At 45.6% G+C, this 21,895-nt stretch overlaps 3 protein-coding genes across 4 annotated transcripts in view; 1 reads left to right on the top strand and 2 right to left on the bottom strand.

The window, feature by feature from the left end:
• Positions 1 to 645: 645 nt before the first annotated feature.
• pdcd7 (programmed cell death 7) lies at positions 646 to 4,753 on the bottom strand. The gene is made up of 5 exons (XM_084436967.1): positions 3,354 to 4,753; positions 2,695 to 2,833; positions 1,337 to 1,567; positions 1,033 to 1,120; positions 646 to 939 (listed from the first exon to the last, which is right to left on the bottom strand). The coding sequence occupies exons 1-5, from the start codon at positions 4,611 to 4,613 to the stop codon at positions 816 to 818; spliced, it is 1,842 nt and encodes a 613-aa protein (XP_084293093.1). The 5' UTR covers positions 4,614 to 4,753; the 3' UTR covers positions 646 to 815.
• A 534-nt stretch (positions 4,754 to 5,287) lies between these two features.
• clpxa (caseinolytic mitochondrial matrix peptidase chaperone subunit Xa) lies at positions 5,288 to 15,524 on the bottom strand. Of its 2 annotated transcripts, none has more exons than XM_084437518.1 (14): positions 15,397 to 15,524; positions 14,998 to 15,136; positions 14,641 to 14,786; positions 14,319 to 14,430; positions 13,465 to 13,619; positions 12,849 to 13,011; positions 11,249 to 11,425; positions 10,275 to 10,439; positions 9,810 to 9,898; positions 8,776 to 8,940; positions 8,201 to 8,500; positions 6,927 to 7,019; positions 6,737 to 6,843; positions 5,288 to 6,440 (listed from the first exon to the last, which is right to left on the bottom strand). In XM_084437518.1, exons 2-14 carry the CDS (start codon positions 15,047 to 15,049, stop codon positions 6,350 to 6,352), a joined length of 1,815 nt encoding a protein of 604 aa, XP_084293644.1. In that variant the 5' UTR covers positions 15,050 to 15,136; positions 15,397 to 15,524; the 3' UTR covers positions 5,288 to 6,349. The 2 variants fall into 2 exon arrangements, with proteins under 2 accessions (XP_084293644.1, XP_084293643.1); XM_084437517.1 differs by having other exon boundaries at positions 14,998 to 15,146; positions 15,397 to 15,425.
• A 736-nt stretch (positions 15,525 to 16,260) lies between these two features.
• The window catches only part of spg21 (SPG21 abhydrolase domain containing, maspardin), a 5,812-nt gene continuing 177 nt past the window's right edge, over positions 16,261 to 21,895 (top strand). The window contains exons 1-9 of the mRNA XM_084436663.1: positions 16,261 to 16,375; positions 17,566 to 17,630; positions 18,201 to 18,362; positions 19,116 to 19,196; positions 19,698 to 19,843; positions 19,977 to 20,085; positions 20,474 to 20,581; positions 20,991 to 21,131; positions 21,391 to 21,895. The exon at positions 21,391 to 21,895 is cut by the window's right edge and continues 177 nt beyond it. Coding sequence (XP_084292789.1) covers positions 17,568 to 17,630; positions 18,201 to 18,362; positions 19,116 to 19,196; positions 19,698 to 19,843; positions 19,977 to 20,085; positions 20,474 to 20,581; positions 20,991 to 21,131; positions 21,391 to 21,516 — 936 coding nt within the window. The 5' untranslated portion in view covers positions 16,261 to 16,375; positions 17,566 to 17,567 and the 3' untranslated portion in view covers positions 21,517 to 21,895. The remainder of the gene's footprint in view (positions 16,376 to 17,565; positions 17,631 to 18,200; positions 18,363 to 19,115; positions 19,197 to 19,697; positions 19,844 to 19,976; positions 20,086 to 20,473; positions 20,582 to 20,990; positions 21,132 to 21,390) is intronic.

Genomic DNA, 21,895 nt, shown 5'->3' with positions numbered 1-21,895 from the left:
CATACGTATTTCCTCAGAGCGCGGTCTTCTCTCTAGTTCGCCTCTCCTCGGGCGGTGATGTGTGCCTGTTGTGGTGTGACCCAGAATCAGAATCAGTGGACATGCCTGAGGAAGCACCTGGACACAGGCTTAGGCCTCTTGAACCACTAATCCACTGACATCATCTTCCTGCTGGGCTACCAGCTGCCCAGGCACAAGGCCAGGTAAACAACTACAGCTTCATCTGCTTCTAAATGCATGTCTGGTCTCACGTTCACATACTGGACACACTGTATCAACATCTTGCATGAAGATGCTTGTGTGATACATCCAATAATATTAAAAGTGGTGCGCATGTTTTTATGCCCGCTTCATTTTCCTGAACCTCACATCTGACAATGGGAAATGATTTAGGGAAAGAGTCAAACCCCAGCTCCATCACAGACATTGAACACAGAAAATGAGAGAATCTTATTTCCTTCTCTCCATCGATGCCCTGTTGGTGTTTCTGATTGTGGAAGTAAACAGAGACATGTCATAAAGATCCGACTCAGCAGTAGAGATTGAAATACTTTATTCTCCTTGTTGAAAACCCTTGTACTGTGGCAGTAGACATACAGGCACATGTTGAATATACATACAAGAATGATCTATCTTTTTGTCTGTCTGTCTGCCTGCCTGTCTGCCTGTCTGTCTGTTTATCTATCCCAACATCACTGAAAATAGTGAGTAGGGGGAAAACACTGTTTTGAGTGTCTCGTCTTGATGGAACTGTATCTTATCCCTTTGGTAGCTTCTGGCTGTGTAATGTCAGTCCAGGTGGCCAGGGCTCTCTCTCAGTCTCTGTCCAGGGCTGTTGACCACACCTCATCTGAGGGGACCTCTGGTAGCACCCAGGACTCGGGGACCTTAGTGCCATCAGGATAGTTCTCAGGAACCAGGCACATATCCCACTCTCTCCTAGAAGGACAAACAAGAAATCAGGACCAATGCTACAGCTGTGCAGATTATTCTGCACACTTCTGTAGGGAAAGTGAAATGGTTAGTTGGCACCTTATCTGTATCAAAGCTGGTAGTGAACGCTCTGCCTGGGTGTAGTACTGCCTGAAGGGCTGTAGGGGGTGCTCAGGAGGCATCTCATCTGAGGAGAGAGAAGAGTCATGAGTTCATCAGCCATGAACTAGGGGGAATCCCATGTGACCCTCCAGACAGTTTTAAACAACCTTTAAGGAAACAAACAACAAACAATAACACAACGACAGTGTTTTTCTTTGTTGCGTACAGTACAGTGATGCGTTGAAACTCAGGACAGTTTAGAAAAATGGTCTAAACAGCTAAATGAGCTTGTTTTAACAACCTCCAAACAGCATGACCTCCATCTCTCTCTTCTTCTGCAGAAGCTTCTCCCTCTCTTTCCTCTGGCGTTTCTCCTGGTCTCTCCTGCGCTCCTCCTCTTGCTCTCCCTCCAGCATGACTCTCAGCGCGTTCTCCTCCGCCCCGTAGACCGCCGTCCGCGTCCTGATCAGCCCTCGGAGACGCTCCACCTGCCCGTCGAACGTCTGGTCTGACTCCGCCTCCGGGAAGATCCCTGAGACGCAGAGCAGACCGGTCACCTCGCTGACGATGGGACAGCGGTATCCTTAGAGCTAAAGGTCATTAAAGTCGCACTGAAACGGACGTTTGAGACCATCCAACTTCCGTAGTTTGACGTATTTCCGACGCAAACAAGCTATGAGGGTGGGACATATGTTTAGAGGAATTTGATTGGAACATTGACAAGTGGACGGGTTTTATGAACTTTAGACAGATTCGATAGAAGGATAGCGTTGATTGACGGGTGGATGTCGTGAGATTATTGGCCTAAAATCTAAGGTACCTGTTGTCGTCATTGCACGTGACCTACCGTTTTCCAGGAAGTAAGAAATTATATACTTTGATATAAGATTACAACAAATGTAGAATTTTGTAAGTTTTTTTGGCATACATCGTTGAATATGTGAACACTATGACCAATTATGTGAACCAAAATGGGACAGAATGCTTTTTTCATTTCAGTGCGACTTTAAGCATAGCTATACTGTATCCAGGCCTCAACAGGAATTCATACAAGGGCTTCTCGTGGCTACTGGGTGTCCGGTGTGAATACACTCGCGTGGCGTCCATTCCTGGTTTTTAAAACCCCTACTTATTATGGTGAGCGCACATTGTGATGCGTACAGTACAGTGATGCGTTGAAACTCAGTTAGGACAGTTTTAAAAAATGGTCTAAACAGCAACATTTGCTGTTTTTGAACTAGGATTTCTAATTGTTCTGAATGTTTATTTTCACATAGTAGATGATTGTGGATGGATACTTAATGAGACACTTAACTTTGATATACATTTTTACTATTTCAAACCAAGTTTACAGTCACTTAAATACAATAATATAGCGTAGAATAAGTTTGTTAACTCAAGCCGAGAGGTCAGTGGGAAATAAATAGCTAGCAATACAACAGTCATCGTTTACATTTCAGTAATGATTTTAGTGTGAATTATTCTGTATGAAAATTAAAGCACAACTGTGACTAACTATGGTGCACCACCAAACATCAGATAGCAACGAGACACTGTGTATGAACTATGGATCGTATGGATGCTAAAGAAACAAGAGATCAAACATGGTGACCTCTCACTTTAAATGTTCAATATCAAACATATTTAGTTTCCTCTCACCTTTCCTGGATGCTGCCTCCTTCCTCAGCTTGCGCAGTTTCTCCAGTGACCTCAGTATGTCCAGCATCCTCTTCACATCCGCCTGCTTCTTCCTCACCTCGGACAGGACGGAGTCGGCCGCCAGCTTCAGCTCCTGCTCCTGGTGGGCACAGACAGACAGACAGACAGACAGACAGACAGACAGACAGACAGACAGACAGACAGACAGACAGACAGACAGACAGACAGACAGACAGACAGCAGTTAGGACAGTTGCATGATAAGTAGGGGGCGGCTGTAGCTCAGGAGGTAGAGCGGGTCGTCCAGTGATCGTAGGGTCGGCGGTTCGAATCCCGGCTCCTCTTGACGACATGTCGAAGTGTCCTTGGGCAAGACACTGAACCCCAAATTGCTCTCAATGAGCAGGCTGGCACCTTGCATGGCAGCTGCCGCCATTGGTGTGTGTATACGTGTGTGAATGGGTGAATGAGAGGCCTTCATTGTAAAGTGTTTTGGATAAAAGCGCTATATACACACACACACATGTATCGTTACGTTCACAGTCAATAAAGTGATCTCTGCATCCATTACAACATTTTTCCAATGCCTGTGGGATTTGTGGATAGTGAGCTTATGTCGCCCCCTGCTGCTGAAAGCTGAAACTGCATCAGTAAACACACCCTCTTCTTCTCCTCCACTTCATGGATGCGTTTCATCCTCCATTTGTCTATAGCCGCCTCTTTCGCAGCAATTCGTTCTTCTTCCAGCCGTCTTTCCTCAATGCGGTCCAATTTGTTTTGTCGATGTCTGCTTCTCCTCTTCCTGATGCAGCCGCATTTCTTCTTCATGGCCGTCACACACGCAGGATCAGTCAGGATCTTCAACCTCTTCTGCAGGTCCATTTTCACACTGACTGCGTCTGTGTAGGCCTCTGCCCAATCACTCTCATTCTCCAAATTGTCCTTCAGCGTTTCACAAGCAATGGACAGCTTTGACACGAGCTTGACAGCACCGTAGAGGGCGTCTCTTATGTGAGCGACGGATTGCGTTGAATCTGTTTGCTTCGGCTCTGGGATCCGGGGAGCCCTTGCCCTGTTCCGCACGAAACGTTTGAGCCACTGCTCATCTTGCAACCTCTGCAGAGTCTCTTCATCCAGAGGCTGTGTATTCACCGTCTCACAATGACCCTTGAACTCTTCATCCCGAGGAGCCATCGAAGGGGTGCTAAGGAGGGGTCTACGATCTTCAGAGAAACCACGGTCTGGATAATCCATTCTAAAGCTTGAGTCAGGGTTAGAATTGGGTTGGCAGCCATATTGACTGTGTTGTAGACCAGTAGGAGGATACATTGACTGTTGATCAAAAGTTATTTGAACACTGGGACCTCCCAGACCAGGCTGTGCATCACCAGCCCATGACCTCCCTGGTCCTCCTAATGAGCCAGGGTCTGGCTGTGCAGGACCGTTCATCATCATAGGGGGGAACTGAGGGGGTCCCGGATAACTGCTCAGGACTGGAGGAGGTACAGAGGGATCAAAGCCAAATCCACGGGGTAGACTAGGAGGTCCGTACCCGTCGTATCTAGGCGGTGGTTGTGGCAAGGGGGGTCCATAGCTATACGGCTGACCCCCATACCCTGGAGCGGGTGTCCAAGGAGGACATCTCTGGTCGCTGGTGGAGGTTTGGTGTGCGGGAGGTAAATATGGAGGTGGATTTTGAACAGGCCAAAACGCTCCGGGATTTGCACTTGACATGTTAGTTTGCAAAGTATCCCGCGAACTGTTGCAATCCGGCTGCATTGACGGCGGTGCGAGGTAAGGTCCCGGTCCCGGTCCCGGTGCTCCTCTGGGGGGGAACGGGTTCAGATCACCGGCAGGGTTGGACAAGGGCTGCTGCCGTTCCCCGGACGATAACGGTACATTAAATGCTGTTTTATCCATTTTCAAAAGGCGTCAGTTGTACCTTGTCTCCACCGTGTGAACAGAATAGAAATTAAGCTACTGGTTTGTCATTGTTTAGATAAAGATTACACAAATGCTGTAATTGTATGCGAGCCGTGCTAGAAGCCATGATGTTTATGTGCTGCTGTTACCGGATACAGTTTTTGCTTATATCCGCCGGATATACATTTGATCAGGAACGGTAAAGGCTAGTTCCCATAAACGCAGAGGCTGTTTAGGGTTAAGGTTCGGGTTAAGGTTATGTATAGGTTTGGGTTATGGTTAGGTTGTTGTTATGGTAAGGTTTAGGGTTTGACCGATCTCTGCGTTGATGGGAACTAGCTACTACCGATTGGGAAGGATTCCCCCTTTAGCAGCCTCTCACTAGGGTAGAGGTACCAGTGTTTCTGTTGTAATCTATAGTTCAGTATGACTGAAGCAGAGGCAGGTCATTTGAGAGGCCATATACGTTTATACATGACACTGATGATGACACAGATCTACACTATTCTGCACACATTCACTCTGGCGCGTAAATTTCAGTCAGAACTCACAGTTTTAAAAGGATTTATTAAAGTATCACATTTACATAATTTTGATGTTTACAATCACCACCTCAGATTAGTCTGTTTCAAACCCTGTTTCAACCCAACACACACTCAAGACCTGCTGCCTGTGAGCTTGAGCAACTGAATGTCTTTATAAAGTGTAGAAAAGATACTTCAAATAAACTACATTAACGGTTCATACATGTACTGTGTTGAGTAAACCAGACAATACACCCCTAGAATCTAGAATATTCCTCCTACAGGGTTGCTTTGTAATGGATTTTATACAGGTAGCTTAAAAATGTTTCAAAGAACCATTAAATAAAACCACAATGGAAAATCTTACATTATCGGTGTTGAAAAGTTGTTTTGGATCTTTCCAAATCCTATATGCATGCCAATATGGTACATAAGAGTTAGTCACAGTTTCAGTGTGGACGTTTGAAATCCACTACCTTTATGATAAGCAAATAACTTTTGCTTTTACATCTGTACATTTTTGTTCTGTAAAGAGTGCTGGTGTGAATGACCTGAAGAGTACTTTGAAAATGGTTCCCTTGATCATCAGAGACACAACACTGTACACGGGACATTAAACCTGTCTCCAGTCGTCCTCTATCAACGGCAAAGTGTTGTCAAAATGATGATGATGCACTTGACTGATGATTGTCTATTTCCATTTAATATTCTTTGTGTAGCTATATTATTGTATATATGATATTTCTGTGTTCTTTATAATACTGTGTTATTTCACTTATTTAGGCGGAGGCTGAACCCACTGGGTTTTCCGTCTCTCCCTGCACAGTTCATCATTTGTTCTTTGTCATTATTGTGGATTTTAAATTGTGCAAAAAATAAACCAAACTAAACTAAATAATGTGCGTATAGGGCTAGAGTGTTCCTCAGACTCAAAGACAAAAGGTATTAAATGAACAAAGGCTTTCCTGCTCTCCTGCATTCTTTCTGAGGAAAGCTTCTAAGTTACATTTGGCTACTTCATTCTTAAATCTCACCCAATCCTGTCTTATTGATACAATCTTACACGTCATTATCAATATTCATTCACATAACCTGATTAAGTTGGAATCTTGAGAACAAAATGTATCCATAATCCAATCAATAGTTTTTCATGTATTTCAACTGAAACACATGCATGTTTCTCTCTTCTAGCGAGAGACAGTTCCTGGGTCAGTTGTTGGCAGCGTCGGCCTGTCTGGGCCAGCTCTCCTCCTCGACCCCGGAGTCATAATCTTCCTCCACAGACTCCTTAGCAGGTGCTCTGGAAAGACCAACCAATCATGTTACATGTTGTTATAGCAAAACCTCAAAGCAAAATAAGCTTAGGAAAGGCAAGGCCAGTTTATTTGTAGAGCACATTTCAGCAACAAGGTGAGGCATTAAAAGCATCAAGACAAAGTGCAACACATAAAAGGTCATGTAAAACGAAATGCAAAAAAGGACGTTTTAACCAAAACAAAAACAACAAATAACAAAACAAAACATATCGGCACTACATCTGGAGCATAATATTATTTGCTTAAATTTATTTTTAGGTAGAAGAATGTCTGTACTCACTTTACGTATTTGGGCTGACATTTCCCTTGGACTACGTCTTTGTTAAGCTCCACAGCCAGGATGTCAGAGTGTGGCACTTCAAACATCGGCTCTAGCAGCAGTTTCTCCTGTTATACACAGAACAACCAATACTTAGATTGAACAAAAATCTAAAAGTACATTGCATTGAAATGTTCCTCATCTTCCTCACCATGATGGCGCGGAGTCCACGAGCCCCCGTCTTCCTCTCCAACGCCAGCCTGGCGATGGCTTTCAGGGCATCTGGAGTTACACTCAATTCACACTGAAATGGACAAGAAAGGATTTTAGTCCTAATAACTGCAAAATGCGTGCGCGCTCAGTCTCTCTTACACACACACACACACACACACACACACACACACACACACACACTCTCTCTCTCTCTCTCACACACACACACACACACACACTCTCTCTCTCTCACACACACACACACACACACACACACTCTCTCTCTCACACACACACACACACTCACAGGCATTCGCACAAGCACACACTCACTCACTCACTCACTCACTCACTCACTCACTCACTCACTCACTCACTCACTCACTCACTCACTCACTCACTCACTCACTCACACTCACACTCACACTCTCTCTCTCTCTCTCACACGCACACACGCACACTCACACACTCACACTCACACCCATACTCTCTCTCTCTCTCACTCACTCACTCACTCACTCACTCACTCACTCACTCACTCACTCACTCACTCACTCACTCACTCACTCACTCACTCACTCACTCACTCACTCACACACTCACACACTCACTCACACACTCACTCACACACTCACTCACACACTCAAAAGCTGAATCCCAAATTGCGCACTTAGGCGAAAGTGCAGAGCACTCGCGGCCTTGTGGCCTTACATGCGCGTTCCCGCTAAGTCCACAAGGGCTCAGGGTAGTCCCAAAACGGAATCGCTAGGTCACTGACTTAGGAGCAGAAAATACCCACAGCCCACCGCGTCTCATGTGACACAGTGCTTGAGTGCATCCGAGTCATGATCCGAGTGCATCACACATAAATGATGACATTTGCAGATAACACAACATTTATCTTGAAATCCACATGCTGCAAACATATCCCACCCAACATAATTTTTTAATTAATTTAATTTAATTTAATATTATTATTAAATTAAAACAGACGTCAATCGGTCAATTTGCAGAGCTGAAGGGAGCGTCAGAGCAGCCTCTGCGTCGGAGGAACGCGGCAGCCAATGAAAACGAAGTGGGAGGGGCATTGAGCGAAACTGGGAGTGCTGTCCCATTTAATTCACGGCCCTGCACCCTCTGGCCCTTCCAGCTGACGTCAATTAAGTGCTCAGGCCTCAGGCCACAAGTGCGAGGGGCCGCAAGTGCGGTTTGCGCACTCAGATTGGGATTCAGCTAAACTCTCACACACACACTCCCCCTCCCCCGGTGCACCTTGTCCATGCTGAAGAGGGCCTGGTACTGTGGCACCACGGCGTTGCGTGGCTCCGTCAGGATGCAGACCAGCGTGTCCTCGTCCAGGCTGTGCAGCGGAACCACCACCGGCAGCCGGCCCACGAACTCTGGGATCATCCCGAAGTCGATGAGGTCCCGGGCCTCCACCAGCCTCAGCAGGCGGTCCTTCTCCTCCATCTCCAGCACCGCGTCCACGTCTCCCTCGCTGTTGGCCTTGTCCGCTGCGGCCGCCGCACGCCGCCCCTGCCCCATGCTGGACGGCGTGCCGAAGCCCAGATACTGGAGAGACAGAGCGGTCACGTCATCTGGACGTCTGCTTTCTTTTGAACTGAATTGAATTGAAACCTTTATTGCCCCAGAGGGGAATTTGTTTAGCACACGTCAAGCATACATAAAACATTCAAATGTACGCCCATCACCAACACCGCAATGTCACCAACCACCATCCTAGGTGGTTGTCACCAACACCACCTTTTTGGGGTTGGTACATTTGTTTTCCATCACCTCAAGAGCTCAGACCTATACTATCAGGCGAGCGATGACCCCATATTCACCTTTTCATTCTTTCTCCTGCTAATTATTCTGTCCAGGCCGTTAAAAGCACCAGAGGCTACGAACAGGATGTTCGTGGTGTCGACTTGGACCGTCTCTCCGCGCAGCTTCCTGGAATTCTTCTCAGGAACATTGACGATGGTGCCCTCCAGGAGTTTGAGCAGACCCTACAAGGACACAGATGACAGCCATCTGACGCTGATTAAACGGTAAGAAAACAATATGGCTTCATTTTCTGGGAGAGTGCTGCGCTGCTGGAACTCTGGATCGGGAATTCAACTACCTCAATGATTGCTCAAGCTGTTGTTGCACTATTCAATGTTTATAGTGTTCTATTTATATATTATATTGCACAATTGATTGTTTATATAGTTCTTTTTCACGGTGCTTTGATGCTTGTACGGTATATTGCTTGTCGATTTCTGTCTGTCCATGTTCTTGTCTGTTCATTTCTGTGTTGTTTTTAATTTTGTTGTGAAGTGCATTGAGGCACCTCGGTGTGATTTTTCACTCAAAGAATCAATTCAATTCAACTCAATTCAGCCATTGTGAGGTTTGCGAGCCCAGCCCACAGTGACCGAGGCTGATCTGCCCTACCCTACACCCCCTCCCGACCGCTACGCTCTGCTACCTCGGGGCGACTGGTTGTCCCGTCACTCCGAGGCCCCTGCGGTCGATCGACACGGTGACGGCTCTTCTGTCCTGGCCCCGCAGTGTGGAATGAACTGCCCACTGATGTCAGGACAGCAGAGTCGCTGCCCATCTTTCGTCGCAGGCTCAAAACTAATCTCTTCAAGAAGTACTACAACAATCCTCCCTCCTAAGCACTTATTGTATTGTATTGTATTGCACTGTACTTTAGATTGCTATTCTTGCACTTTGCCTTCAGCACTAGATTATGCTCTTAGTCACTTGTTTTAGAAAGAAGATGCACTTGTGAGTTCTGGCAAGTAGTAGTACATTGGCTTTTCCTACGTTAAATGCAATTATTGTTAAATGACTGGAATGTAATGTCATGTAATCTGTGCGTCCTGACCTGCTGGACTCCTTCCCCCCCCACGTCCCGTAGCTGGTGGATTCCTGGCACGCTGCCAATTTTGTCCACCTCGTCCAGGAAAACGATGCCTGCAAGTGAAAAATGAGAGAGGCAATGCATCAGCCAATGTGTCACCTTGAGAAATTGCGCCTGTTGTACTAACAAAGTGGCAAAGTGGCACAAATCAAATCAAATCAAAGCTTTATTTATATAGCGCATTTCATACCCAGAGGCAACACAATGCGCTTTACAGAGAACAAGGGAGGTGGGCAGACATCCCAGCCCTACATATTCCAGAGGGAAGCAAAAAAACAGTAATCACCCGGGGGCCAGATAAGTGAGCTGTAAAAATTCTTCCCTGACCCCTCTCAACAAGGCGATCGAGCAAGCTCCAGGAGTATGTTTGTCTACCGGCTAAGAACATTTATAGAGCAATAAATAACATTAAATCACAAAGTACAGTACCTTGTTGTGCTTTCTCTACGGAGTAGTTAGCATCTTGGAGGAGCTTTGCGACGACAGACTCGATGTCCTCTCCAACGTATCCTGCCTGAGTTAGCGTTGTGCAATCACAGATGGCGAAGGGTACGTCTAGGCACTTCGCTAGAGTTTGAGCCAAAAGGGTTTTGCCTGCAATATGGATGAAAATGTCATAAAAACTGTTTGTTTCTATTAGCTAACTCAGTTCGAAATACTGAATATGTTAAAGGTGGGATAGGTAGTTTGCTTTTGGCTTTATTTGGTAAAATTGGCATAATATCCTTTCAGCTATCAGTAACAGAAGTGCTCTGAGAATAAACTTGGATCTCCGTGTTTACCGCTGCCTCTGTATTTTGGATTCAAAGAATGCACCGCGCCCGAATGTATTGACCAATCAGGGTCTCTATCTCGCCACGCCTACCAGTCATGTTTGGAGGGAGGGACTACATCATGATTGACAGGAGGGAGGGGCGGGATGAAGATGACCAATCGGAGGCCTTGTTGACGTCAAACTACCTACCCCACCTTTAACAGCATCATAATGACAACATCATAAAGCCCCAGACGCACTGGAAGAGTCTGACGTTAGCGTTTTGAAGTACACCAATTGTTTTAAATGGCCGATCACGCACCAAAAGCGTTTTGAGGCGAGTCAAACTGCCTTGACGCTTCTACTCTGAACTTGTTTACATTTTGGAGCGTCAAATGGGGACAAATTAATCTAAATTAAATCAGCTCCCTATCAAAGCTGACGCCTGCAGTGCGCCATAGGAGCGTCAAATGAGGTGAATCAAATGAAGCGCGTCAATTGACTCTTCCAGTGCGTTTGGGGCTTAAGGTGTTGATGAACCATTATCAAGACAAACAATGATGACGTTTAATGACATCAGCCTGTTAAAGTGTAAAGAGGGTCTGAGGAGAGAGGGCGAGCGAGAGGGCGAGCGAGAGGAGTCACCCACCTGACCCCGTGGGGCCCAGCAGGACGATGTTGCTCTTCTCCAGCTTGATGTTGGCGTGGTGGGCGGAGTCCAGGATGTCGCCGCCCCTCTTCTCCGGCGCCGGCTGCTGGCTCGCCTGCTGCACCGAGGCACCCAGAGCGTTGCCATGGGGACTGATCCCTGCAATCTGCAGCAGCTCTGGGAAACAAGAGAGACGCTGTGTGAGCTAGTGGTCTGAGCTGGACCGGACCGGACCGGACCGGACTAGACTGGACCGGACTGGACCGGACTGGACCGGACTGCACCGGACTGGACTGGACCAGACTGGACTGGACCAGACTGGCTACCCCGGAAAACGTGCAAAACAACCAGACTGTCCCTCCTGGAAAAAGGCTGAATTTCTTTATTAAAAACATTTTGAGCCTGTAGTGTTTTATAAATGTCTTCCACCCCTCCTACACACTACACAGTAAACCCACCCCATCACCTCAGTGACAATACCCAATCTGAGCTGAAAGAGTAAATGATACCCCTCCTCTGTGATGCCCGCATGTTGACCTAGTTGTTCTTTCGATGACAGAACTTTTGCATTGCTGCCAACTGCCATCTATAAATAAACGGTTCACTTAGTCTCAGTGTGTAGTTCCTGCCCAGCATGTGTCTGTAACAAGGTTACTGGGGACAACCCAACCCCTATCCGCCTGCTCATCACTGAGACTGAGACATGCCCTTCGCCCGAAGATTATCCTCATGTTCCTTCTGGTTGTGTAACCCTGGGGCCAGCATGCCAAACTCTCAGTGCTTTATGAACAGCACAGCGGTCAGTGTTTGGGCATAAACAGCGCTGGCTTTTCTCCTCCCCCGCTGGATCGTTTGGTGAGAAGAGGGAGGAGCATAGGATCTTGGATGGGCAAGCAGAGGATTTTGGCATTTATGCAACAAAGCAATTAATTGAGTGAAATCGGAGAGATGGGAGCTAATGGAATAACTGCTGTTGCAAATAACTAGCGCTACAAATTACCACTTACTTGTCAAACTGTATTCATCCGCTCGTCTTCTAACCTCTAGTTCTACAAAACAGGGCGAAAGTTGTCATTTAACGTTACCACTACCTGCTCTAATGCGAGGCATAGCAGAATGGCACAAAACCCATAAAAAAGTCCCAATTCTTGGATGAACGAGGGCAAAAGAGACTGCAACACTACTCTCAACTCTTCTGGTGAGGGCTGTGACAGACGACCTTTGACCCTTTCAAAGCCAAATCGTTAAACCACCAGAGGGATAGTTTACCCAGTCCATTCCATTTACTGTACATCCTGCAACATCACATTCTGTGTGCTTGTACATAATACTTATGGCGAGTCACTCACATCCCATTCAAAAGAGGCACCAAGAAGTCCACGTATTAGGCTACTGCACACTATCATAAAGCAAACCCCCCCTCTTCTCTCCTTCATCTGCGCCCTGACATGCCTGTAAAACAGGTCCCATCAATATGGTGGGTGCCGCACATGGACTTACCTCCATCAATGTCGTCATGAATAGTGGTCAAAGAAAGTAGATAAGGCAATTTCAGACAAGAAACATGCAGAAAGCTTCCAGGCTCTGGGACGATACTGACCTCGAGGGGTCAGCGAGGCCTGCTTCTCTGCGTCCGCGTGGGGCTTAGCGCCGGCGGCCGGCAGGTTGTTGTAGATGCGCTTGTAGTGGTTGTAAACTGCCACGGCCAGAACTTTCTTTGCATAGGACTGGCCAACGACATACTTATCGAGGTAGGCATAGATCTAGAAGAAAGCGTCCGCAGACAGTTCATACACGCCCCCTTTGGTAGTTACATTACATTAATAATGCATTACATATTACATTAGTCATTAAGCTGATGCTTTTATCCAAAGTGACTAACAATAATTGCATTTAACGTAGGAAAAGCCAATGTACTACTACTTGCCAGAACTCACAAGTGCATCTCCTTTCTGAAACAAGTGACTAAGAGCATAATCTAGTGCTGAAGCCAAAGTGCAAGTTCAGCGCAATGTCAACTTCAGGGATGGGATGGCAAACGGTCTGGTAATCTATAACTTCAGATACATGACTGAACGAAACATTGTCGGACAAAACATATGGTCTTAAGTATTAGGATACAGGTAAATGGCCTGTGAATATGTAAGGCAATTAAAACTTTAAATGGGATTTGTCAGGCTTTCTAACGATGTGTTGCTTCAGGTGTTGAGTTGTACCTTTTTGGGGGGAGGAGGAGGTTTTTGCTGGAAGGCCAATTTAGCCGCCTCATTGGCTGAGTCCTGCTCTTTGTTAAAGCTCTTCTTGGAGTCAGTCTCTGACAACACCACAAAGAAGTGATGACATTTCTCACATTTCACAAAGCGGGTTGAAGCTGGTAATAGAAGAGGAGAGCACAGAACGTCTGTTACAGCCCAAAGCTGGATTGATTGTGTTCAGACAGGCACACACTGGGTCTGTGGAGCGCAAAACTGGGTGATGACCTATACTATTCTCTGAGGTGGGAGCAACACCCCAAGTGCAAGTCAAACTCTGTGTTTTGGGCTTAAACCAGCAAGACCTGATTATCAACTGAACACAACGTTGTCGGAAAAACACTGCACTTGTTTTCACACTCCCCACTGAGGTTTATTCCATTATCAGGAAACCAGCCTGCTGACTATTCGGTCATTCACAAATTAAGCAAACTGTTTACCCTGACAACCTGGTCCTTCAGAGACAGCTTGCAGAGTGTCCACCACTTGGGGGTAGTTACATAAGGAAAGTATTTTTAGCATTACACAAATATACCTGAGAGCAGTTGCCCAGCAGTTGGACATGCCCTATAGATGTGAGACTGTAGAGACGGACTCTCCTTAAAGACTTCCAGGTCAGGGGATAGCTACAGACGCCTGGGGTCGTAGCATATTCCCTTACAAACCCTCCCAGCTGGTGAGCATGTTTCTCAGTTATACAAGTTTGAAAAGTGACCAGAAAACAAGTCAGCATGTACTGGAGGACGTCTGTGAAGTGTCTTCGTTGCGTCAGTATCATGTGACACGTTAAAAGTAGAGAAAACTCCCAAAGTACTCACACACTAGGGTTTCTACGTGTGTGCAGGCATCTCCACACTTCGGACAGCGCAGCGGACTGCCCCCCCGACCCGAACCTCCAGAACCGGTTCTTTTGGTCTCGCTGACTGGTTTCTGTCGTCAGATACAGAGCACAACACACCAACAGGGATAGAACTCAGTAATACTAACTGTAGTACATTGGTACAATGGTTGAAGTTCTGTCTTCCTCGCCCTTTTCAAAAGGTGTTGTTAGGAAAGGCACATGCTTTACATGCTGTAATTCAAAAGATGTCGAAGCCTCTGTAATTGAGATGGTCCCCAAAGATGAAGCAACAAATGTACCTTGCCACCATCCCCATCTTTTATGTCTTTTGATGAGAAAAAAACAGATGTTTCGGAGAATGGTCTCACAGGCAGTCTTCTGGTCAGTCTCGCTTCAGGCGTTCCTGGTCTGTTTAGGGAGAACTGGGCTCGCGAGGAAGAGATAGCTGAAAAATAACCAGTTACAGCTCTCATCAGAACAGTTACAGCTCTCATCAGAACAGTGCATATGATTTGACGTGCCTCTATAGTAAAGGGTAACTTAATACCAACATGCATAACATTCAACGACCAAGTCAAATGAATGGGATCAGACTAGATGAATGCACAGCCTACTTAGCAGAGCAAGGAATCTCTTGCAAGCCTTTTTTAACCCACCTTTCTGTGAGGTTATAAACACTCTCGCCGCTGATCTGCAAGTGCAGGACATTGTTTTCTCTCTGACTGGGCAGGGAGGCACTGGGCAGGGAGGCACTGGGCAGGGAGGCACTGGTCTATTTTCAGAGTTTGTGATCGACTAGCTGCAACTAGCAAACAGAACACAATGTTCAGACAGCATTCAGATGGTTGAATTCGAGGGACTGTCCGATTCTGTAAAAGTGAAATTATAAATAGAAATTGTGCTTGCATAACATAACACACAAAATACAGTGCAACACTGTAGCCAGTTAGCTAACTAGGTAACATGCTCGCTGGTAAGCTACAGTAACAGAAAGAAAAAATAAAATACATAATATTAACTTTGAGTTTAAGCATGCCAACTTTGTAGCTACTTACCACGATTATACTGTCCTGTAAGAATAAAATACAAAACAAAATCAAGCAATTAAGTAATCATGAAATTACAGCATAGTCACTGCTATGGTAGGAGAAGAGAAGCACACTACGGTGTCCCGTAGTCAGACACTTCGAGGGGCTCGTTCTGCGCAGCGCTGCGCATATTTTAGATCTCCATAGCATCTGGATAGTCTCGAATAAGGGGAAATCCATCAACACACAAATCCACGAAATCCATCGACACACAAAGATGCACGTAGATGATGTAGCTAAAACATGTTACAAGAGGATAATCCAAACACAGAACATTGTATAAATATAAATATAAATACACATTCTGTAGTATGTAGCTCAAACTAGGCCAAGGAGCATAGGCGATTTACCCTCTGAGAGTAGGGGGGGCAACATTTTGACGTGAGAAAAAAAAGTACAGTCAGATCTAATTTTTTTCGACGGACGAGTTGTGCCATTAGTGGATTATGAATATATATATATATTTAATGGTAGCCTAGTTTAAGTAATAAATACACTTTTAAAATTAATGATGATCTAACACAAACTGGTACAAACCACAATTATGTATTTAATAATTGTGTTAATTAGTAAAAAAAAAAAAAAGTATATATTTTTTTTAAGAATCTGAGCAGAGTTGGGCTGTCCAATCAGGGGGGGCACTTGCCCCTCCTGCCCCCCCTATAAAATCGCCAATGCCAAGGAGGGTCGTGTTGAACCATGTGTTGAACGCAAAATGATGACAGGGCTGCCCACACACCCTCCGCCAGGTAGGGGGCGCTGTACACCTTCGGTTCTTGGTCCGCCATTAAACGGAGAGGAAGAAGAAGGAGGCAGAACTGAGCGGTGATTGCGGAAGTCCGTGTGAATCATGTCACATGACCAGGCCAGGAGAGACCAAGCAAAATGTCACTAATCCATGGATAAAAACGGACGGATACAGTGAATGATATCCCAAGCGAACACGGTAACTTTGAGCTACATTTCACTTCCTCCTCGTTTGCTCTTACTAAACGTTTGCTCTGTTTTAATGGAAACCTTCCCGTTGATAGGTACAGTACTGCTAGCTAGCGGGCTAATGCTAACATACCCATCACGAGTGCTGCTGCATCGAGCTGTCTCTGTTTTGGCCCCCTCTCTGTTTTGGCCCTCTCTGTTTTGTCCCTCTCTGTTTTGTCCCTCTCTGTTTTGGCCCTCTCTGTTTTGGCCCTCTCTGTTTTGGCCCTCTCTGTTTTGGCCCCCTCTGTTTTGGCCCTCTCTGTTTTGGCCCTCTCTGTTTTGGCCCTCTCTGTTGTGGCCCTCTCTGTTTTGGCCCTCTCTCTGTTTTGGCCCTCTCTCTGTTTTGGCCCTCTCTGTTTTGGCCCTCTCTGTTTTGGCCCTCTCTGTTTTGGCCCTCTCTCTGTTTTGGCCCTCTCTCTGTTTTGGCCCTCTCTCTGTTTTGGCCCTCTCTCTGTTTTGGCCCTCTCTGTTTTGGCCCTCTCTGTTTTGGCCCTCTCTTGTTTTGGCCCTCTCTTGTTTTGGCCCTCACTGTTTTGGCCCTCTCTGTTTTCTCCCTCTCTGTTTTGGCCCTCTCTGTTTTGGCCCTCTCTTGTTTTGGCCCTCTCTTGTTTTGGCCCTCTCTTGTTTTGGCCCTCTCTTGTTTTGGCCCTCTCTGTTTTGGCCCTCTCTGTTTTGGCCCTCTCTGTTTTGTTCCTCTCTGTTTTGGCCCTCTCTGTTTTGGCCCTCTCTGTTTTGGCCCTCTCTGTTTTGGCCCTCTCTGTTTTGCCCCCCTCTCTGTTTTGGCCCCCTCTCTGTTTTGGCCCTCTCTGTTTTGGCCCTCTCTGTTTTGGCCCTCTCTGTTTTGCCCCTCTCTGTTTTGCCCCTCTCTGTTTTGCCCCTCTCTGTTTTGGCCCTCTCTGTTTTGGCCCTCACTGTTTTGGCCCTCACTGTTTTGGCCCTCTCTGTTTTGGCCCTCTCTGTTTTGGCCCTCTCTGTCTGTCTGTCTTCGTTTTGGGTTGTTGTGAACTCTGAATTTCTTAGCTAACTAACTGTATTATGATAAAACAGAGCTACTGAATATTTGTGTCTAGCACCAGCGAGATGAATGTACTATTTCAGCATTTTCCAGCGTTGCTGTGATAAATCAATAGCTGGACAATGTCTTCTTATTTTTAACAGAAATGGAGGAGATACGAGTATCTCCTGACTACAACTGGTTCAGAAGCACTGTGCCCCTGAAAAGAGTGAGTTATCTCGTTGCACATATTACATCTAATTCGCTAATTTAGGCCATTCCCCACAGAGTGATTAGTATTGAATATTTTTGTTGTTGTTGTTTTTACTGCGAATAACATCTGGACTTGTTTCCAGTAGTCGATTTATTTCTATCCTTAATATTTTTGTCTTAGTGGCACTATTTAACCTACTTAGAGTTTTCAATAGGCTTAGGTTAACACCGTTAACATCTCTAGTAGGGCTGGGTATCGATTCGATTTTTTTTTTTTTTTTTTTTTTTTTTTTACTGTAACCTTAATTACATGACTGCCAAGTTATACAACACATCAATACTAGGGCTGGGTATCGATACAGATTTCCAAAAATGAATGAATGAATCATTGAATGAATTAATGAACTATTCATTCCTTCATTTATTAATTCATTCATTCATTAAATAAAAGATAGATTTTGGGACTCAGGAATCGATTAATCTTTTTTTTTTTTAAACCCAGCCCTAATCTCTAGCACCATTCAAACCTTGTCCAAAAATGTCACTTGTCAGACAAGGTCAAAAGAAGGCTTCTGTGTCACTACAGATAATTGTGGATGACGATGACAGTAAGGTCTGGTCTTTGTACGATGCGGGACCGAAGAGCATCAGGTGTCCCATCATCTTCCTTCCCCCGGTCAGTGGGACTGCAGAGGTGTTCTTCCAGCAGGTCCTAGCTCTGACGGGCTGGGGCTACAGAGTCATCTCGGTAAGAACAGCTCATCAGGCATGTGTAGTCGATAGCAGGGTTTTTCCTGGCTCAGAATGGGTCTTTGGGGAGTTATGTGCACACATTTTTTGGGGGAAACCTCTGTTTTATGCCGAGTAGCCTACCAGCGTATATAGGCCTATATTCTTTGCTGTCTTTCTGACTGAGCTCACTTTTCACAATCGCGTGAAATCTCCCGACATGACACAAAATGGATATGAAGACAAAATGTTTAAGATGCTGATAACCTGTCTATTAATTATCTCCATTACTAGTGGACAATGCAAGAAAGAGGGACAGGCTGCACTTGAAACAAGCTATCAAAAACATTTGGAAAGGATTTTAATTGCTATTTTTATTTTCAATTTTTAGCATTTTGGCGCATTTTCCTTTGACTCTGGCAAAAATCTCTTTGGGGGGCGCCAAAAAAATCCTCTATGCAGGAAAACCCTGGATAACCAAGAGACGCTACATTTGAAAACCTTTTCAGTTGTATCACTATGTATGTATTTCAGCGGCGCATTCCCATGAGTGTATGGTGAGAGTTTAGAAGTGCTCAGCGACGCATGGATGAGAGTTGATGTTTGGACGTTGTGAGTAATTAACTATGTTGCACATGTGTTTGTAGGGATGCCAGCTAGCCAATGAAGAACAGTGCTGAGGAATTCCACACTGACTTGAGAACGTTCTTGGTTCTGTGCTTGTATGCTCAGGACTTAGTTAATGACTGGTTTATCCCCTTCTCTCCCCCAGGTGCAGTATCCTGTGTACTGGGACCTCTTGGAGTTCTGTGATGGATTCAGAAAGTTGCTTGACCATTTGCAGTTGGATAAGGTTTGCTGCTTTCACACTTTTGTCTCTTATTATTATTATTATTATTATTATGAATTGCATTTATATAGCGCCCTTCATGATACCCAGAGTGCTTTACAGAGTCCAGTATTCATTCAGACACAGTCATACCGGTGGTGGTAAGCTACATCTGTAGACTGCAGACTGTAGACAGAAGCGTGGCTGCCAATCAGCGCCTACGGCCCCTCCGACCACCACCACCAACGTTCATTCATTCACATTCAGACGTTGCATGTCTTTATGATGGTGGGGGAAGCCGGAGTACCCGGAGGGAACCCCCTGCAGGCACGGGGAGAACATGCAAACTCCACACAGAAAGGACCTGGAACGACCGGGATTCGAACCTTCATGCTGTGAGGCGACGGTGCTAACCACTGAGCCACCGTGCTGCCCAAACCTCTACAATGGCTACCTAGGCTGTAAAGGCAGCATGTCACTTTGCAATCATGTGATATTCCGTGTGTGATGTTTCTCTTGTTAAAGGTCCATCTGTTCGGTGCCTCCTTGGGTGGATTCTTGGCTCAGAAGTTTGCAGAGTGCACACACAAATCTCCCAGAGTGCATTCTCTGATCCTGTGCAACTCTTTCAGTGACACCTCCATCTTTAACCAGACTTGGACAGCAAACAGGTGAGAGTTTCTGGCCTCACTGTGTTACCTTTAAGTCACAGAAAATATCCTCCATCTCCTCAGCCTTAATGTTTAGTCAGAGAGTTTTTCGTGTAACAGTTCCAACCCTGGTTCCTCTCCCCCTGTCCTTCAGCTTCTGGCTGATGCCTGCCTTCATGTTGAAGAAGATTGTTCTCGGGAACTTCTCAAAAGGACCAGTAGACCCCAAAATGGCCGACGCGATTGACTTCATGGTTGACAGAGTAAGCTCTCAACTCCAGTACCCCAAACATGGACATCTGCTCAGATGTTCCGGTTGGTTTTGAGGAGATCACGGCCTCTGACATTGACATTCAGCGTACGGTCATGCAAACTGAATGAGTTGATGGTCAGTTGGTGTCTGATGGCTGATATGATAGGCATGCAGCCATCAGTCCTGCCAGACCAGCAATAGCAGGGATAGTGACGAGGACCAATGAGAATGCATTACCCAGTAACGTCTCGTCTCTGATTGGACGGACAGGCAGAACTATGAGCACTTCCCAGACCGACATGACACAAAATGGATATGAAGACAAAATGTTGTCTGAGTTGACTGACAAAGCTGCGTCTGTTCTGCTGTGTTTCTCTTCTCCTGTGGATGTTGTTTAGCTGGAGAGCCTGAACCAGAGCGAGCTAGCCTCGCGGCTAACGCTCAACTGTCACAACTCCTACGTCGAGCCGCATAAGATAAAGGACCTTGCTGTGAGCATTATGGATGTAAGACTCATTACTTTGCATATTGTTTTAATTCTCGCAAATGTTATACATTATTTACATCTGAATTTGCATGTTTGTAGTGGCTGGCGGGGGTGGTTCTTTGGCTGTGGTGTAGAGGTGTAACTGTGGACACTTTCAAAAGGCAGTTAAAGACCCATCTATTTAGATCTTTTTAAACAGGCATTTGCCTAGCCGTGTGTGTCAGTACTTCTATGTTTATGTCCTGTCTGTCATTTTATTGCACTTTTATTATATTAATATTTCTGTCTCGTACAATTATTGGACTTTTATCTGATGCTTTTGTCTGTTGTTAATTCTGTGAAGTACCGTGACTGTGTGTCTGTGAGAAGCGCTATGCCAAATAAAATGTACTCGTGCTAATGTGTGCGCATGCTCATGTGCTTTGAAGGTGTTTGACCAGAGCGCGCTCTCGCTTGAAGCCAAGGAGGAGATGTATAAGCTGTACCCAAACGCCAGACGGGCACACCTGAAAACGGGTGGAAACTTCCCTTACCTGTGCAGGAGTGCAGAGGTTAACCTTTACATACAGGTGAGGACTCCTTTTATTTTTTTTAAATCGTACTTTCAATTGGCATTGAATGGGCGTTATGTCCTGTTGGAGTATGTCCTGTTGGAGTATGTCCTGTTGGAGTATGTCCTGTTGGAGTATGTAATGTTGGAGTATGTCCTGTTGGAGTATGTAATGTTGGAGTATGTCCTGTTGGAGTATGTCCTGTTGGAGTATGTACTGTATTTTGTTGTTATTGCTCATCAGGAGGCCTAACTCTGGACTAAATGTTCCCCTTCAGATTCACCTGCGTCAGTTCCATGGGACGAGGTACGCAGCCATCAGTCCTGCCATGATCAGCGCTGAGGAGCTGGAGGTACAGAAGAGTCACCTGAGCAATAGCAGGGATAGTGACGAGGACCAATGAGAACGCATTACCCAGCAACGTCTTGTCTCTGATTGGACGGACAGGCAGAACTATGAGCACTTTTCCCAGACCAGCAAATCGGCAGAGGTTCTCAACCACTACTCAAGCGCCACCATTGGTGAATCCCAGATCTACTGAACCACTTCTCTCCACAGGAAGATTCCTCTGATCTCTTGGATTTGTTTTCTATGATGTTGAATACAATCAGTCAGTGGGTTGAATGGAAGATATTTTTACTTAACACAAAAATAAAACAATATTTTAATAATCACTGTTACTGTAAATAAAACGCAACTGGCTACTTTGCTTTGGAAAAAAAACTTTGTATGATGCCATATTATGAACCTTTTGCCTTATGTGATATAACTATTACATTTAA

The sequence above is a fragment of the Borostomias antarcticus genome, assembly GCF_949987555.1.
Source record: "Borostomias antarcticus genome assembly, chromosome: 4".
Taxonomy (NCBI): Eukaryota; Metazoa; Chordata; class Actinopteri; order Stomiiformes; family Stomiidae; genus Borostomias; species Borostomias antarcticus.
Note: the sequence above shows the minus strand (reverse complement) of the source record. Positions and strands in the feature narration are given on the sequence as shown.